This window comes from Nannobrachium achirus (genome assembly GCF_963921795.1).
Source record: "Nannobrachium achirus genome assembly, chromosome: 5".
In the NCBI taxonomy this organism is placed as follows: domain Eukaryota; kingdom Metazoa; phylum Chordata; class Actinopteri; order Myctophiformes; family Myctophidae; genus Nannobrachium; species Nannobrachium achirus.
In genome coordinates this window covers 33109242-33128892 of record NC_137814.1, presented here as the reverse complement: position 1 = coordinate 33128892, position 19651 = coordinate 33109242, and the positions used below count along the sequence as shown (strand labels likewise).

Sequence of the window (19651 nt, the reverse complement as noted above, 5' to 3'; positions counted from 1 at the left end):
CTGGCCAGATGGCAAAGAATTGGCGCGACCTCACCCTTTAGGTCGAGGTCGCATGTCGCCCTGAGGCGTCTTACTAGTATAATATGATCACACTATTATATACTGTACTGTATGTACAGCAGCGAATGTCATCGGTCTTAGATAAGTGTGATTCTTTTTCAGGACAGGTAGCCCATGTTTTGTAAGCAGATTCAATTAAATTAGAGCTGTCATGTCAGGGTGACTGCTTACATTGATTTGGACAGCGTCAGTTAATCTCAAAACATTGTTGGCTCCCTCTAATCGGCCATAGCTATAGATGTCTTGTCAAAACCGCATGCCAACTGCCCAACAGTGACTACTGGGCAGCTGGCACAGCGCCCATGGGTGTTCTCTTTAGAAGTGTCCTTCCTCTACTTTCCTTATTGGTAGGGGTGAGGCTCTGAAAAGAGACTAGTCTTGTTCTCATTTCCTATAAGACACTTCATCATTGTTATCTCCCCCGTTGGCTGGAACACTGGGGCACAGTGTCATGGCTGGTACAGGAGCTGATTTGTGTAGAGGGCTCACCCCAGAGAGGTAAAGGGGCCGCTGGCTTTCTTCATTAATTAGATCTTCAGAGAGCAGGTCCATAAGGAATAATAAGCTGGCATACATCTGCTTCCCATGGGGAAGGAAGTGGAAGACGTAGCTGAGAGAGCTGTTTTGAAAATGAAGATAAGAGAGAGGTTTGTGTCCAAGGTTTATTTACTTGTTAGGGGTGGCGAGGTCAGCAGTAGTTTACAAGTGCTATTGGGGGCATTTGAGGCTTTCATTAGTGCAAGGGTCTTCAACGTTTTCAGGCCAAGGACCCCTTAGTTGAGAGAGAGATAAGAGAGAGATGAAGCAGGGACCCCCACGACCTTTTCATAGATTCCATATACTGTATGTATTGTTTGACAGCGCAATCATCAGTGTATTTGGGATTCATGTCAATTTGTGTTTTCAGATATTTAACCACCTGAACCATCAATACTTAATAAACTTGACCTTTCACTCTGTACTTAATCTGCTCTTTTCCCCCTCTACACCAAACCTCTTCACCGAAAATAACCTATCTACAAGCTCACAACGCCTCGCAGTGCGAGGCGTTTTGAGCTTGGATATCTGCTATTATTGGCTAAAGTTATCAGAATATGGACACTAGGGTTCAAGTGGTTAATATAAAAAAGGAGAAAAAGGTTTCTATCACACAAGGATGTGGAGGCCCCACTGTAGTAACTCTGAGGACCCCCTAGGGGTCCCGGACCCCCTGTTGAAGACCCATGCATTAGTGGGTATTCAGTTCAGTTTATTTTCAGCTCTTTGGGCATTATACAATAGATTGAAAAAGTAGAAAAATAGGAGTAACAAAATAAATATGCATACGGAAAATGTCTGTACATACATTTCACAGTAGTAGTAGAGAGAAGCAACAAGGCTTGTTGGGCCCTACCCCTAGAAAATGTAACATCTAACTCTGACTTAGTCCATCTTTTTTTCTCCTGTGTTGTTCTCTTTAGGTCCAGATATACCCAGCGTGGCGGTCTATAGCACCAAGGACAAACAGAGTGAGTTCCAGAGGAAAAACAATGTTACTAGCTGCACTTAGGGTTGTCCTTCAGCCAGGTGCTTGCATGCATAGACATCAAATGGGGCATGAGCTCCTGCCCTTTTATCTGTCTGTAAAAAGTTCCCTCTCTAGATCATGAAGGCAGTTTTTACTATGGTAAAAGAAATGCAAATGACGTCATGCCATACCCTAAGGCAGCATTCAAGAGAATTGCCTTGTTCAAACTCTCCTGAACTTGTATGCAGCATCTTATGTTGAAAGAATTGCCCCTCACTGAATTGCCCCTCACTGACCTCACTGTGAGCTTGTATATCTGCTATTTTTCAATAGTTAAAGTACCCAGGGCCCAGAATTTGGTGGGACACCCCTGATTGTGAGGAAATGGGGGAGAATTTGCCCCACTGATGAAGAGTCCACTGATGCCTCTGTTCTTTGTTCAACTGCAGAAGTAATCGACATCGAGACAAATGAACTTGTGAACAACACGTTCTTCAACATGCAGATGCCAAAAATAGAATATGAGACGATCACCATAGACGACTACAGTATGTACCCAAGCACCCATAGAAAATACATTTTATCCAGGGTGTACACATGCCACCCTGATGACATCATAGCCAGTCAATCCGTTCATTGACCTTATGTCCTTTGTCACAGTGCTGACCATGCAGATTCTGAAGCCAGCAGCATTCATAGATTCATCCATTTATCCCTTACTACTACTAGTGTAAGTATGCTATGCACCCTTCCAATGGTGGAGAAAAGTACTCAAATGTGTCCTATTTCAAGTTTTCAAATGTATACAAATCTTTGGAAAATAGCAGATCTACAAGCTTGTAGATCTGCTATTTTCAAATGATCAAAATGTATATAAGTGGTTAATGTATGTTTTGTAATAATAATCTAAATATACTACTATATTTGCCTCTGAGATGTAGTGTAGAAGTAAAAGTATTGGAAACCGGAACTATTCAAGTAAAGTTCAAAATTGTAGTTAAGTACAGTACTAGGAAATGTACTTAGTTACTTTACACCATTGCACAACAAAAATGGTCCCTTAGGGGTCAACGTTGTGACGCTATGACATTGCAGATTTGCAGACAAAGCGCGTGTCGAGTCTCAAGGTGATTTTGAGCCTGCCTTGCCTTTGTCAGGGATGGCACACCTGGTGGCCAGATGGTGACGGAGCAGTTCCAGGTGGACTGGGCCACAGTGCTGGTCAGCAGCTTTAGTACCATTGTTGTCCGCTTCGATGGCCATGGCAGCGGCTTCCAGGGTACCAACCTGCTTCACAGGGTCAGGAGGAAGCTGGGGAGGCTGGAGGAGAGAGACCAGCTGGAGGCACTCAGGTCAGCCCAGCCCACAGTGTGATTATGGCCATTCAGCCTTGGCACATGCACTTTGCAGGGACGTCAAATTGTGTACTGTACTGTATGCCCTTTGGTAAAGAACAACAAAAGTTCAACAAAAGACAGAATCCAAGGCACTTTTCTGGCATAATGTTAAAAAAGCTTGTATTAATATGGCTAGGTGAAAAAATATATAATATATACCCTGTATATATATATATTTGTTTTTAAACAAATATATATATACAGGGTATATATATATTAGTTTTTAAACAAATGCATTTACAACAGAGCTGCAGCTCCAGACTATTCTTATCCATATGGTAATCCAAATTATTGTGCTCTTGGACTTGGTCTGTCAGGGTTCATTATTTCTCTCTCTCTCATTTCAGACTCATATCCAAAGAACCTTATATCGATAAAACTCGAATGGGAGTGTATGGAAAGGTAAGGAGAGCTGGTCGATGTGCTTTCCGTGTTTTCTGTCTTTGAAGAAGATAAATGAAATAGTGTCACAGTCTAGTAGTAGTCACAAAGTAGCCATTGTGAACTCAGTTTAGTAAGTAGTCTTGGGATCCAGTGGGATTTTTATACACTCGAGTGCTACAGGTAATTCAACATTACTAAATTTCCCCCTTGGGATAATAAAGGTATCTATCTACCTTGAAAAACATAGTACGTTTCCTTACCGCTCTGATGTTTTCTTTCTTTAGGTGTATGGTGGATATTTGGCCACCATGCTGCTAAATTCAGAGGAGTTTACGGAACTTAAATGTGGAGCAGCAGTTTCCCCCATCACAGATTTCGAGCTCTATGGTAATGTTGTGATATCTAAATCCTTTTTTTCTTTTTATATATATATATATATATATATATATATATATATATATATATATATATATATATTGCATTTCAACTATGCCTTTACGTTTCCCTGGTCAGCTGGTGGTTCAATTCAATTCAATCTTTATTGCAGACTCAAGGTCGCCATATCACATACCAAATGACAAACATAGAGTCAAATACAATCAAAGCTATGCTTAATTTGTATACTTAGTTGCACACTGAAAATGGCCAATCGACATGCTCACGGCACATACAGTAGCATTGTGACAAGTTATGAGCTTGTAGCTATTTTCTGCGATTGACACTAACGTGTAATGGAGTATAAATCTGTCTTTTGTCTTTGTTGTCCTTTTTTTTCTCCAAATCTCAGCCTCTGCGTTCTCAGAACGTTACCTCGGCTCCCCAAAGACAGACAACAGAGTATATCAGGTACACCTTCTGCACTTTGGTTTAATTATCAAAGGTCTATGGAAATCAGTGGAAGAGTTTGGGAATATAGTCAACCTCTTCCCTGTCATAGCAGCAATCCTGAACTTATATTAAATGATCCAATCTGTATGGTAGAGCATGATAATACATTATAACTATGTATGGTACAGTATGTTAATACAATATAACCAGCACATCTGCTGTGGTTGGAAGTGGTTCATGGAAACCCTACTCTTCCATTGAGACATTTAGACCCTGGTGTCAGGTAGTAGTAGGACACCTACTGGCTGGCACCTAGTACTGCCTGGAACTCACAATATCTCCCCAGAACAAGCAGGGTGCCCTATTGCAGTGGTTCAATTTAAGGACTTTTTAATACCTCTAAAATATAAATTGTGAAAATAGCTGATCCACATGCTCACAACGCCTCGCATGTAGGTCTGCTATTTTCACAATAGAACCGTGTTAATCAATATGTAATGCCTCAACTCTTAGTGCTCGTCAGGGTGGGGGGGTCGCCAGTTAAAATAAAATAACCCTAACCCGCGGCCTGAAAAGGTTGAGAACCACTGATCTATTTAGAGTGAAATAGAAAACACACACACACACACACACACACACACACACACACACACACACACACACACACACACACACACACACACACACACACACACACAATATTTTGAACAATTCTACCTTCTCTTTTCCCTCAGATGGCCAATTTGGTTAACAGAGCTGGTCCTCTTATTATGGATAAACAGTACCTAATAATCCACCCGACCGCTGACGGTAACTTTCATCAGTTGATACTGTATCGTGTTGCCAAGATGCTAAAATCAATCATACAATAATTAATTAGTGCATTTTTAGAGCTATCTTTGCCTTCTCTTCCATCACAGAAATGGTTCACTTCCAGCACTCAGCCAAATTCATCAACCATCTAATTAGCCAGAAGGCCAACTATAGTCTGCAGGTGAGTTTCAGTTGTCATATTCTCAGCAAATTTTGTAAGAATGAAGACAGCTATTAGTGTACATCTCTGGAATAACTCCAGTGCTTATCATTACACTTGCTACAATATTAGAAAGAGCAGATATTGACTGCATAGTCTTAGGTTTCATTCATAGTAAGTGTTATGTGGGTGTTCTTCTGTAGATCTACCCAGACGAGGGACACTTCCTGCACAGCGACGGAACACAGCAGCATCTAAGCCAGTCCTTGGTCAATTACTTTGAGGAGTGTTTCCGGCTGCCGGAAATAATTATAATAGAGGAGGTGGACGATGATGACCATGAGGACGATGGTTAAACGTGTCCATCCAATCCATACGACTACAGCACAATATGCAACAGATCTTTGTCATCACCTTCTTCCCACCTGCTGCCACTATGATTTGCACTGTGCTCCAGAGCGCAGTAGGGATGGGACAATAATCGTTATTATCGTCTATCGTGATAAAAAACACTCGCAATAATCGTATCGTGGAGATTTACATTTATCGTGAAATTATCCTCCGTCATGCACTGGGAACAATCCACCGTTTATTTGCCGAGCTGCGTATTCGGTAACATTTAAACCTTCTATAATTGGTAAAACTTGATAGTCTTTTTTTCACTCTCTACCAAAGCTGATCTACAAGCTCTCTCCGTTGAGACGTGTTGTGAGCTTGTAGATCTGCTATTTTTTGGCAAATGTTCCGCCCCAGGATAATGAATGTTGGGGATATTTGGATTATCGCTATAATAACGTAAATGGTCACAAAATTAATAATCGTGACATGAAGTTTTCATATGGTCCCATCCCTAGAGCGCAGTACCTGTCCTGCATGTGCCCACACCCTCCATCCCCCACCTCACTCTCTATTGGCTAAAGGAGCCCGGACACACCTTACTCCTATGTCACGTTATTGACTTTAGTTGAATCTCAACCATGAACACGACGTTTCTTCTTCTACCTTGCTTTTGGACTAAATGAACTTAAGTGTTGAAGGAGCCACATAGAGGATCAACATACTCATTGAAGATCATCTCCAAACATTCATAAAGCGCACACCATCCCGCGTGCAGCGCGTCATCAGATTGGTTCAGTTTAGATTGAACTTTTGAGAGGCTGAGTGCCTACCAACCGACCATCTTATTGTGTCCAGGATTATGATTGATTACCGGTACTTGTTTCTCTGTGATGTTTAGTATGTCTTAAGTAGTACTGTGGCTGTAAGTGGAGTGATGGCTACATCAGTCCATGGTGTCCTTTCAAAATCGACGGCACAATTTTAATTTGTGTTGTTCCAAACGAAGACCTCTTTTGAAAATGCATTGTACAATATTATTTATTTTTCTCTCCTGTCATTTTGGAATTGAGCTCTGATGTTCTTAGAGTTACTGTGCCTTACTGTGGGTAAAATGTCTGTTAGGGACCCACATTTCAATGGAATTGAGTAAATAGGTCCTTTCTTTTTTATATAAATAAAAGTCTGACCGTTATTTTAGTTCCCTTACATTCGATGGATAGCCAGTCAGTTGTAGGGTTATTTTTTATTTAGTTTTAAAAGAACAGTTATTCATTAAAATAAAAGGTTAAGATTTGAGTGTTATTAGAAAATATGTGTCCTTGAGGAATGTTATTGTGGTAAGAAATACAAACCTTAAGAATGTACCAGTTGCTTTAAAATAAAGGCAACTGAGAGTTTTACTTTACAACATATTGGTGAGTTAACTGTTTAATTATTTTGTCAATAGTTTATTTGAATTGTGTGTTAAATGGCTTGGCTGTCCCCATGTTATGTTCGTATTGTCAGTGAGGGTTTCTATAGTAAACTGATGTACAAATGTATAAATATATTGTTGTTGTGTGCGCAAATTGTATATAAAGCATTTTCAAATGTATGTGGGTGTTTAATAAGTCATATCCTTCTTAAATAATACTAATGGGTACACTTGAAGACAACACTCTTTATACAAGTTCAGTCCGCCCTCTTGTGTAAAGTCTGGGTATTGCATTGTCTTTGTTATTCATAACCATGACATTGTGGTAAGTTTAAACACACTTAACCCAACAAAATACTGTTAGTCGCTATGGATTAAGAGCATCTGCTAAAAGCATAGATTGTAAATTGTAACCCAACAAGGTGCCCCCAAGAAGTCTACAGTATTTCTGCCAACACCTAAATACAAAGTAGAATCATGTGGATCCATATAGGAATGATTTGGCTCCAAAGGGGTAATTCACTTCCAAGTGCCCAGCCTGTGACATCAGTCGTCAATGACTATGCCTCCAAATTTAGGCAGGGTTTCAGCCTGATCAGAGCCCCATTGTTTATAAATAGTTTATATTAGATATGGTGATGTTAAGTGAAGCACTTTGCTGGGAAAAGAAATCTCAGACCGAATACAATAGTGTTGCCTATAGCAACCACACTAAAATGTATAATAGGTGAAACAATTAGTGGAGATACCAAGTTGGCATACTGGTAGTGCGCACAAGCAATATGGCACCGATTGGTATTGATAGACGGCACCATCTAATAGACGGCAGGCCTCTTGCAAAGCCAGTGTAAAGGTGATGTGTTAAATAAAACAATCAACCATGGAAATCTGCCATTGACAAGATTTATTTCCAGTGTTTTAGGGGTCCGTGGCCCACTCTCTCACTCTCAGAGAGGACACAACATTGGTACAAATGGTCCAGCTCAATGAAATCTGCTCATATGCAGGGGTTTCTCTCCCTTGAGAAGTAGTACCTACCACCTGCTCACGACACCCACCCACCCACCTAGGCTTCATGAGTGCCATATCTCACAATACTGTACTTAGAATTAATCCCGCAGTTTGATGGAAACAAAAAGAGAAAAAGCAGCTAAAACATGGCATTTATATACACATTTAAGTTACTTATTTTACAAGAAATATTTAAAATTCAAGTTCTGTTAAAAAAAAAAAAAAAAAAAAATGATGAGGAAAAAAAAAGCAACAAAAAAGGTGAAAGTATAAAACATGTTAAGACCAGAGTGGAATGCCTAAGGAATGGAAGCTCGGCATTTGATAAGATAACCTGTAGAATGACTTGGGTGAAGTCAACAATAAGTCTCATTCACAGTAACATCTCCACGTATCTCAACAAAGACGACATGGCACCCTTGCAGTTCATTGTGAGGCACTTCCTATTGCGAAGAAACATGTTTTTTGATTTGATTATTCATATTCTTCTAGTCTTTTTTTCTCCTTTCGTTTTTGCAATCTTACACTAGTAACTGACAGATGCATGTAACCACAAGTGCATCGACAATTGCACAGTGGAACATCTCGCATCGTTTAGATGTTGATCACTGCTCTTCGTCACTGAAAAGGGTTTAATTAAAACAGTATCTTTCCATTTGCATAAGTCCACACAGTCTCTTGTCTCACAATGTACCTTGGGAAAGGCCCCTTGACAGCTTGTATGGCAGTCCAAACACAGGCTGTACCAAAACAAAAATTAAAACACTTCAAGTACAGAGAGAAGGGGCATATGTACACTTTTTTTTTCTTTTTAGAAATGAAAACACAAGCAACTAAAGCTTTTAGTCAGTATTACATCAAGCATATTTTGTACATTCTTCATTTGGTTAAGGACTCGCATCACCCTCATCGTTACACAAAAATAGTTCCTCTGCAATACTAAAATCTGTTCTTTATTCAACTACTTCCTGCTATTCCTACTGATGTCAGTATACCTTTTAAAGCCACTTTAAGCTAACCAGTTCATAATCTTTAGTATCACCATTCAGACTTTCTCTAGACATTACTTTCACATGCTCAGTTTGACGTGAGCAATAGGTCCTCTCTGTTTTCAGCATAACCGGGAATTCAATCAAGAGAATTTAATTCCCATTAGGAACTCAACTCAATTTACCAACTTGTCCCAAAGTCATTTGTCATTAAAAAAATAAAAACAAGTTGTTTAACAATGGTTTGTTCCATGCCTCATAAATGTCACCTGAACAATCCCCATGTGCAGTTAACTGTCATTTCACAAGTACACGTACGTACGCACACACACACACACCTGGTTATTGACTCACGACAAACACACTGAGAAACAACACCTTCTGTACAACATGCTCATTCACTGACATCACTCACATCCAAGACAAAACATTTTAGTGACAGTCTCCCAAATACGAACAAACCTCACAGACAGAGGACCCGAAACAAAGACACAGTTGCTTCACAGGTACTGGTAGAACCTTGAGTGCACCACCTGGGCACCAGAGAGTTTATGTGGATGAGGAGTGGCCGACAGGCTCAGGTTTTTACTTTGGGGAGTGTCTCCGTTCCACAGCTCAGCTGGACACGGCGACAGTGGCTCCGAGGAGGAATGAGCCGCCTGGCACAGCGCTCCCTGGTTCTCAGAGAGGTCTAGGCTGAACTCTGGGTTGCTGGTGCGATGGCGCTCACGGGCGATCCAGTCCCTGATGGAGAAGTCCTGGGAACTGCACTTGGGCTTCAGCCGGTCCACGGCCGACGAGCCCACGCCGCATGGCTGCTGCCAATCTCCCAGCACTGACAGCTCGGCAAAGTCCCTCTGCCCGCCCATGGTGTGCCTCCGGCGGATGTTCTTTTTCTTACTGCGGCCCTCTGGCGACCGGCTTCTCTGGGTGCCCACGCCGAACATGTCGTCCACGGACGTCCGCAGACGGAACTTCAGGCGATCTGTGATCTTGATCCTCCATGCAGGCTCCGCCTTCTCAGACTCACTACGCGATGACGAACTGAGGCTGCCCGTAGAACGAACCTTGGCCGAACCCAAAGCGACAGACAGCCTGTTTGTTTCCTTGTCACTCCGCGCCCCATCTAGCGAAGACTCGCTGTCAGTCTTCTGACGCGCGGCGGCTTTCTTTCTGGAGAGGGTGTCACATTCAATCAGTCTGTGGGAGGGGAGAGGCCGAATGCACTCCTGCCGGCTCTCCTCTACGGGTCGAGCCTCTTTCCCTCCGACGTACACTGACAGATCGCTCTCGCTGTCCGTCTCCATTGCTCTCCCCTCACTTATGAGCTCGCTGCGCTCGTCGTCTGCATCGTCACCGCCCCTGCTCTCAGCCACTGACCGCACCTCTGGACTGAGGGTGCTCAGCTCGGCGCCAGTGAGGAACGTCATGGAGGACGTGGTGGAGTAGTCGGAGGTGATGGAGCAGACCTCCGCTCCCAGCGTGCTGGGGCCCACCTCCGGTCCCAGAGACACCGTCCTGCCGTGCCTCATCCTGGGCACAGAGGCCTGAGAACTGGTGCTGTTCATGGTGCCGAGGTCAGACACTGTGTCGTCGTAGTTCGAAGGCGGGTCTGACAGAGAGGACTGATGTGCCACTGGCATGTGGCAAATGAGGCTTGGGGAGTGGGAGGGCGACGTGTACGGGGAGGAGGCGCGGAGGGTGGGGGAGGTATGTTTGGGAGAAGGGGAGGGCGGAGACATCAGGCTACTGGAGCGCCTTTTGCCGAGCTGTTCCTCAGAGCTGTTTCCACGCTTCTCTTTCTCACTCGTCTCATCCGTCTCCCCGTCTTCCTCGGTCTGGCTGTCGGGGCACCAGGCAGGCTGCTGCTGCTGCTCGTCAGGGAGCTCCTCCTTTGAGAACACGGCGTCCAGGTCGTCATCAGAGCTGCTAGGGTGAACCTTGTCCTTGGGCTTTTTGCGCTTGCGGCTGACAAAGAAGGAGGAGCGCAGCATCTCTTTGCTACACTGATCCTTCCCAGACCCCCACAGGCCCTGCTGAGTTACAACACAAAACACAGCATTAAACAGCAATAAAAGACACTGAAACAACCACAGGAGTGAGTGGCTAATTTTTTTCTGCACAAGATATGACTGATTGTGTAATTTTGACCTTGCCCTTTGACTTTTTTTTTATTCTAAAGTTAATGATTTCTTTTAATCACCTCTTCAGGGCAGCCTAACGAGCATTAGCACCAATTTCACCATTCATTTGAGTTATTTTGCGACTTTTGAGCCCCAAAATCTTCAGGGCTTGCCAGGTATTCCCACAAACTTTATTGAAGATTCAGCTGATTCATTATCATTCTCAACAGACGAACGGGGTGAAAACATGACGCCCGTCCAACTAGGTTGGCAGGTTACCAAAGATAAACTCAGAATGAGAGCTTAGACTTACCTTTGATTTGGAGGAGTCACTACATGCTGAATCTGTGTGACAGAAAATGAAAAGTTAATGACAAGTCAACAACATCAATGACCTGCTGGGAAGAAAAGTGATCAATAAAGATAGAAGAAAGGGAGAGAGACAGTGGATGGATGAAGGGCTTGCTGAGAGTGGAACGGACAGACGAGACACAATGAGAGCGGCTGTGTGAACACGGTCGGCACATTTTCAGCTCATGGAAGAGTTGGAGCAAAGAGGAGCAAACAACAGAAGTGCAGTGTTCTAAAGGTGAAGAGCGGAGGAGGAGGCAGCGGGAGGAGGCCCAGAAGATGACATGAAGAAGAGAGGGAGGTGAGGAGGAGGTGTGATCCGACCGGATGACCAAGACACCAAGCAGCTCATGCTCATGGAACGGCATGAAGGACAGCACGTCACAGGACAAAACGTCACGCCAGTCACAGAGCATCACACACAGCCAACAGGCATTCTTTCCCAACTCAAAGACGTCACATAGGAAGAGGGGGTTGACGAGGCCTACTGGATAAACACGCTCAGTGGGACCTGAGGTGAACACGTGTTTATGTACGTGTATGTGTGTGTGTGTGCAATGAATGTGTGAGTTCTGGTCAATGCCTGGTGCAGGCAAGTGGACAGGTTGATACCTGTAGTCGGCCTGTGAAAGTGAACTCCACGGCACGCCTACCGCAAATAACCGCTACAAGTAGGCCATCAGTTTAGTATGTGTGTACCTTAATTGTGTCATGATTTGAAGGACGAGGGCAGGGTGTTTGACAGGTAAAATGGTGGGTGTTATGTAACAATGGGAGGTGAAGGTAGGCTGCAGTGTTCAGCACTAATGTTGTTGTGCTGAATGAAGACAGAGGGGGGGTCTTGGCATTAGGACGTCACAAACACCAAAATCAGACAGATGCACAGAAAAGGGGGGCGACTGAAACAACCAGTGGCTGCCAATGGCAATAAAATACATGCCATGTAAAAATCTTTTTAAACCGCAAATGTGCGTCGACTACGCTAATCCACCAACTATTGAATCGGCCTGGCGTGTTTGTGTGTGTGTGGCACACGTGTTGCGTGCGTGAGTGCACGTGTACTGAGAACAGCCAGCTCAGTCCCGCCACTACGGCCCCCCCTCAGACACCATGACAGATTATGCCACATGACCGATAAGAGAACCTGAGGTTGACCCTACCATGCTACTTGTCCTTGCGATCAGCTTAAGAGACAACGAGAGACAGCAGAAGGGCTTTCAGAGAGAAGTACAGCAGCGTCGCTCTGTATCCCCTTCACTTTTAGGGTATTTTCGTGTTTGCTTGTTCTTTATTTTTTTATATGAGACGTGCACACACCACAGGAACAAAAAAAGTGACAAACATCGACTTCTCTTTCTTTCGTTTTACTTTTTTTTCGTCTTTTTTCTCTCCTTTTCCACCCCAATTTACAAGAGCAGCGGGTTTCTGCAGACTAGGCAGCTACATTGGGGACAACACTCGTCCTTCTTCCGACAGTCCCAGCTGTCCACCACTGATATAACAGAGTCCATCAGTGACATCACCGAGTGATAGACGCCGCCCACTGGGCCTGTGTTAAGATTAGGGTAACGTGTGAGTGCTGGACAGGTACAGTACATAGGAGAAAAACAACACACTTCACACAGAACGGCACAGGTCAGAAGGGTTACAACTTCCACTCTTCCTTTTGTCTGTTAGTTGTTGTTTTCGTTTGTTATTGGTTTTGGGGGGAAAGAACATGCCAGGTTTATGTGAGAGGGGCAGGAGGTGGGGGACGAAAAAGAACTGAAAGAAAAGGAGTCGTCACCTCAACGTAGGGTAAAGTAAAGAAAGGGATGACTTGAGCGAAGGGAGGGAAAGAAATAAACGGTTTCAAAGCAAAGGTGTAAAAAGAAAAAGGTTTTAAAAAAAGTTTTAAAAAAAGTGGACGGCAATTCCGTGTCTAGGGTGAAAAAATAATAAGACTCAACAAAAAACAAAATGGATGCTTAATCAAAATAAGAGGTTCAACATAATGCCAGGTCATTTTTTTTCCCAACAATTTTCCAATGGGAAGCCACAACATAATTTATTCATTGGAAAACTATTGAAAAAAGCAGCTGCTTTAACAGAAGCACAGACAGACTATAATTGCTTAGCCATAAGACATGGGAAGAACTATTCTTCATACTAACAAAAAAGCACATTCTTAGCACACATCTAAAATGTTTCTCTTCTAATGTACAAGTAGAGCACCCGTCTCAGAGGCGTATGATACGTTCACTGTGCTAATGCAGGAACACTCCAGGTGAGAGAGAACTGCTGGTGAGTTACCTGAGACTTCGCCTGGCGAGGCCGTGGTTCGTCCAATGTTGGAGAGCAGGTGGTCGATGTTGGGCACAGGCTGAGACTGCACTGTGCTCTCCTGCTCTACTAAGGTCTGGTATGAAGGACAGAGAAGAACACACCACAGTCAAGTTAGGGCGAGGCAAGAAAACGAAACAAAGAAATTGAACACTGGAGCTAAGTTGGATCAATGAATCAGTGGGATTTCCTTCTAGACCAGTGGTTCTCAACCTGTGGGTCGGGACCTCCAGGGGCGTCTCCAAATTATTTTGGGGGGTTCCCAGATGATTAACTTAATGTGCAACATTGTTTTCTCACAACAGTAAACAATCCAACATAAAGTTTAAGTGTATATGAGGTATATGCACATTTCTAAAGAGACAATTTAAGGACTTTTTAATTAAAAATTAAAAATTAAACATCTTCCAAATTGTCAAATATTAGAGGCAGAAATTGTGAAAATAGCCGATCTACATGCTCACAACGCCTCGCAGCGCAAGGCGTTGTGAGCATGTAGATCTGCTATTTTCACAATAGAACCATGTTATACACAATGTAATGCCTCAACTCTTAGTGCTCGTCAGGGTGGGTGGGGGGTTGCGGCCTGAAAAGGTTGAGAACCAGTGTTCTAGACCCAGGAAAAAAAAGGTTGTGGTTTTAAGTCAAATAAGCAAGGTTATATGTATGGGAGGAAAACAAATGGAGAAAAAAAAAACATAAAAAAAAAACACATCCACTTACGACAGGGTCTTCGTCACCATCCTCTGTGAAGAACCAGTCACACTGCTGAATAAGGTTCTCTACTATCTTGCACTGGTCTGGCATGTGGTTGACCATGTTGGTCATGTTGTCCTCGGAGGTTCTCACCAGGGTAGGTCCGAACACAATGGCCAGGTTGCGAGGCTCCATCTGAAGGCAATCAGGTTTGGCTCAATTACATTTACTTAAGTTATCCACAAGGGCATGACATGTTTAAACACATTAGCCACACATTAGGCAGGAGACATTGCACCCCAACAAAACAGGCGATCATGCGATTATGCAACGAAAATCAACACTAATGGAACTTGTTAAGACCGTGGCAATACCTTGTTCTTCTCACAGTATTCAGCAACCAACTTGAGGTGACCAGAGAGGAACTTTAGAGTTTCGTAATGATGATCAGGCAATTCATGGATCTGAAAAAACAAAATGGGAGACATTAACATAAACCCTGGTGTTCCTATTTTAGACATGTCGTTGAAAAATGCTAAAACATTAAATTAAATCTCAAAATTTCACAGATTAGAAGATATACTTCATTTACTTCTATTTAAAGAATATATATTTAACTTGAAGCATCAGTTTCCAACTGGTCAGAATGCAATTATTTGTTCCCACAAAAAACATTTCTCACCAGTCTCTTCAGCTCTTTTAATCTCTCAACTGATTCTTCTGTTCTACTGGCCTCGATGAATTCGCCATACTTTTCTGGTGAATAGTGAGGCAAGTGAAGAAAAAAAATCAAAATGGATGAAATCATAGAAGAAACCTGTCTGCTTGACTGAGCAGCTGTTGCCATCCTTTTCAAATAATTTAAAATGCCTCACCATTTGTAAAAAGAGGTTCTGGAAGTTTCCGGAAAAAGGATTTGAGTAAACTGCTGATGACGTTGAGGTCCCGCCATTTCTGTGGTTAGATAAAAGCCAGTAAGACAACATTACATCAACAAAGAACAAAGATTAAGTCACAGTAGCCCCGTTTACATGCACGCATCTAATCGTATTAAAAACAAGATTTTAGATAAACCCGATCTAATTCTGCATGTATACACCTAAATAAACCCGATCAAAACCAACACGATTTAAATTCTGATCGGATGCAGAGGGGTGGTCTAGACTTTTTTACGACCCGATCAAAAGGAAAATCCTTCCATGTAAACACCTAACCCGATTAGAATGTGACATGTTCTTTCAGCGCAGGCTTCCTGGCCATTTATTGTGGCACTTTTTGTGATGTTTCACCGCATCTATTTAGTTTATAAACGCATTTTTTAATCAATCTATAAATGTGCAGACTATCTGTGTAGCCTGCCCACTTAGTGTGTGTGTTTGCGTGCGCTCACGCGAGTCCCAACTAGACTCCTGTCTCAATTGAGAAGAACCGTAGGCTAGAGATCTTCACAGGTCCAAAAAATGGTCCCGAAAACTAAATGGACCGTCAAATTTTGACCGATTCCGACCTGTTATGAAACAATAATCAAATTACAAAACCAAACCTGAGTGGCCCCGTAACGGTCTCGTCCGATTCCGTCCCGTTCCGACGTTCATTCTTTTTTTACAGACCGAAACCCGTGACATGTTGTCCCGAAATCCTTTTATTTCCAAGGTTCCGAGAGACCCGACCATTTAATCATTATTAAAATCCTCTTTTATATAACTCACTGCAGCCGTGCAGCGTGCTGTTAACTGATTGACAGGCAGAAGAAGGCTGCCAAGGAATCTATAATATTAAGATCGAAACAAAAGTCAGGGATTCCTAAAGGAATACTTATAGGCTACTTTCTAACTACAGAGGTAAGTCATTTTCGGTTTGTTTGACATGTTTAACTTGTACGCGGTCGCGGGTGCCTTCTCATCAAAAAATAGCCGATCTACAAGCTCACAACGCGTCTCAAATCCTGGCAGCAGGCTACGCATCACGTTAAACTGATCCTAGACCAGCATTATCATCTCACTTACACAGCCATTCATTCATCTCGCGGCCTCACGGCTAACAGACCTGATCCTAGGTCAGCCTAAACACAGCACACACGAAACTCTCTCTCCAGTAGTTCGGTGAGAGAAAGAGAAAGATATTCTAGCGCGACTGGACGCTACGTCCTCGTTCATCTATCCTCCTGTGCGTCTTTGCCCAGGTCAGATTGATCTGGCCACTAACTAATTGTCTTCTTGCGATCATAAATAGCCTAAGAAACCACCAGCAAAACATCCTATATTCTTCATCAGATAAATAATATTTAAAGGGGCCTGGGGTAAGTGGATATAGCTAAGAGAGTCAATTTTAAAAGTATTACAGACTTTTTGTTTATTATCGTGAATGCACTTGTCCATGAAGCCATATGTTCTATGGGCCGTCGCCCGTCGGGAGCAAATATGGATTGTGACGTGATGATGATGATGATGATTATTATAATGATAATATAGGCCTAATACATACAGAACAACGCACATCCCCAATAATCTAATCAAAAGAGCATTGCAGCTTATTTTTTCACTTTGGTGGGGCTGTGTATTTGCTTAGGCTCCATTATTATTACTATTATTATTAATGGATACAGGGAAATGCGATCTATTTAATCATTTGCGTCACAACACGATTTAAAAGTGGGCACATGTAAACACCAGATCGGATTGATCTCACCCCATGTATACACTTGATCCAATACCTTCAATCGGGTTTATTTAGATCAGATTGGAATGAGGCTGTCATGTATACACAGCTAGTGAGTCAAAAGTATATTGGATTGTGGTACTACTTAAGCATGCGTGTAGGGGTGCACCAGTCAATCGAAGTAATCAATTTAGTTGATTATAAACAATAATTGATAGTTGATCATTTCATAAATTAATAATCGATTCCTATTTTTGGCATCTCATTACAGTTGATCAGTAAATTAAAAAAATAATATATACTGTGCGTGTGTCACTCACATCTTCCTGGATGTCAATGTCAGCCATGCCCTTGCTGTTGAGCTCCTCCTGCATACTGGAAATGGCAGCGTTGTTCCCTGGAACCCTGTAGATCCCTGTGTACTCCAGACCTCTTTCCTCCACCACTTTACAGCACACCTCCACGATCAAAGGAACAAACTGCATGGCACACGTTGGCAGGGCAAGGGTTACCACGAATGATACTTCACTTTTTTGCACTGCTCTAAACACAGAATTTGGACACACTCTCCAAGCAACATGTCGTTTACAATGTAAACTTCTTGCTATGCGAACTTAACATAACCTAAACTGAAATACTCCCATCACAGACAGACTTACTCTATTAGATAGTGCCGGTGGGCAGTCATCCAGTCGCACCCCAAATGTGATGCCTGCAGGATGCTTCTTTTCAAATGGTTTCTTCATGATGCCTGTGATGCCTTTTCTCCAGGGAGCTCGGTCCCGGGGCGGACTAGAATCATCTGATACCACACACACAAAGAACAGACCAAATCTTAAAGATCTCAATCAACTCAAAAGGCTCGAGCTTTGACCTGAACCTATTTTACCTCTTGTCTTTCTTTCTCACAGCTAGGTTTCAATGAAGAAATAACAAACCGTGAACCAAACTAGAATCCTTACCTTTCAGAGCCCTCCTCTCATCTCCACTCTTGGGTGAATGGGGACTGTGGCTCTTGCCCTCCTTGCCTCCCCGGAAGGCTTGCTTGATGCTGAGTGACTGACGGGAGGTCTTGGGGGATGGTTCTGACCTGCTGCTTGGTGCACTGGGACAAATCCAGTTTCAAACACAAACACAATACACAAAAAAAATATAATCAAATAAAAATGATTCAAGGTTAGATTAACACCCCTATGTACTGTACTTCATTGACAGGAGCTCACAACGCCTGTAGATTGTCTATTTTCACAGAATATTCACACCAGAATAGGGTTTAAGGGGGGTTAAAAACAACAAGGCCCTGACAGATACATATAGAAGAACAGTATTGTGGATGAACTCCAGGGGGCAATGTAGAGTGCTGCATACCTCATCATGGTGTTGCACTCTTTGATCTTTTTAGTGATCAGATCCTGGCTTGTTACGGCAGCATTCTGAAATGAAACGTGATGATCAGTTACCACATCTAATGCAGAAATGCAGTTCACATATACATATGGATGGCAAGAATAAGATAGTCTTAGGTTCTAATTTAGTTTGATGATTCAAGTGGCGTCTTTTGGGAGACACCTCTGGGAGTAACATAACACTCATAAGGAATTCATACACAGCAATTCCTTCGTGTTCATTTAGAAATGGAACCAAATTAACCCGTAACATTTATTTAATTCAAATCAAATGAACACTGAATATTTTACTGTGTACTACTATGTGACATGATTACTAAAGTAATATAGCTTATCGCATCAGCTAAAGGGTAATCAATACAAATGAGGATAAGCACAGTAAACACTTCCAATTCCCTGGTACTATGTGGCATTAAGGAAACCAGTAACCTGTTTTAATCGAGAGACTTTTGTCTCATTGGTGTTACAGACCATGGACAAAAACCTAAAGGCAAATGGCAAACAGACAGACAGCTGAACAAACGACGGGACTATTAACTTGTTTCATGGGCCAGCAGTCCTCCGAGGCTGGGGCCATGAGAGGACATAAAGCAAATTTACCATTAGGCCCAGAAAGGACAAGCTAGTATGTGTAAGCATGGAGCAAAGCTTGATTAACCAAATATGTAGTGCTGAATGGTTTGATGTTATAGCAACACATGTAGCCTCCCATACAGCAGAGCACCAAACCTAATTTGTTTAATCAAACACCATAGCAACTGGGAAAATGCAGTACTGGAGTCTCACGCACCGAACCCACCAAAAAAGCGTTTTTGAACAAACGTTTTTTGTGAGCAGTGAGAAGAACGGCTGCATTCAATAATGCAGCGTCCACACGCTTATGCTCGGTGGGTTTCATGCATCTGTGTTAGCAACATCCATTAGCTGCAGGAGAGGACTGTATTGAGTCTCCTGGACTGTACGGTGTTCTCATGAGAGTTGGGATTACTTAGGCATTTTTATTTGCATTGTCTGTAATTAATTCTTATATACTGACACTAGCAGAGTCTGTTCATGACGTGATACCTCAAGAATAGTCACAGTCAACAGTTTAATCACCATTCTAAATCAATTCAAACTGCATGTACTGTAACCACAACAACAATAAACCAACTACAGCTGCTATTTGTTGGACTAGAAAGTGGTTACCAGGA

General features: G+C 42.6%; 2 protein-coding genes across 3 annotated transcripts in view; one reads left to right on the top strand and one right to left on the bottom strand.

Moving 5' to 3' along the window:
• LOC308285014 (A-type potassium channel modulatory protein DPP6-like) overlaps window positions 1–5505 on the top strand; it is a gene marked incomplete at both ends in the record, with an annotated part of 84322 nt that extends 78817 nt beyond the window's left edge. The window contains 10 exons of the mRNA XM_080725734.1: window positions 1521–1568; window positions 2017–2115; window positions 2228–2297; window positions 2725–2919; window positions 3312–3366; window positions 3633–3735; window positions 4136–4194; window positions 4911–4986; window positions 5097–5170; window positions 5353–5505. Coding sequence (XP_080581860.1) covers window positions 1521–1568; window positions 2017–2115; window positions 2228–2297; window positions 2725–2919; window positions 3312–3366; window positions 3633–3735; window positions 4136–4194; window positions 4911–4986; window positions 5097–5170; window positions 5353–5505 — 932 coding nt within the window. The remainder of the gene's footprint in view (window positions 1–1520; window positions 1569–2016; window positions 2116–2227; window positions 2298–2724; window positions 2920–3311; window positions 3367–3632; window positions 3736–4135; window positions 4195–4910; window positions 4987–5096; window positions 5171–5352) is intronic.
• A 2329-nt stretch (window positions 5506–7834) lies between these two features.
• arhgap21b (Rho GTPase activating protein 21b) overlaps window positions 7835–19651 on the bottom strand; it is a 50981-nt gene continuing 39164 nt past the window's right edge. The window contains exons 14-24 of one of the 2 annotated variants that reach the window (XM_080726322.1): window positions 18421–18485; window positions 18015–18157; window positions 17712–17854; window positions 17373–17531; window positions 15270–15348; window positions 15077–15150; window positions 14769–14858; window positions 14422–14589; window positions 13669–13774; window positions 11339–11370; window positions 7835–10938 (exon numbers count right to left, since the gene is read on the bottom strand). In XM_080726322.1, coding sequence (XP_080582448.1) covers window positions 9403–10938; window positions 11339–11370; window positions 13669–13774; window positions 14422–14589; window positions 14769–14858; window positions 15077–15150; window positions 15270–15348; window positions 17373–17531; window positions 17712–17854; window positions 18015–18157; window positions 18421–18485 — 2595 coding nt within the window. In that variant the 3' untranslated portion in view covers window positions 7835–9402. The remainder of the gene's footprint in view (window positions 10939–11338; window positions 11371–13668; window positions 13775–14421; window positions 14590–14768; window positions 14859–15076; window positions 15151–15269; window positions 15349–17372; window positions 17532–17711; window positions 17855–18014; window positions 18158–18420; window positions 18486–19651) is intronic. The other variant, XM_080726323.1, reaches the window with a different exon arrangement.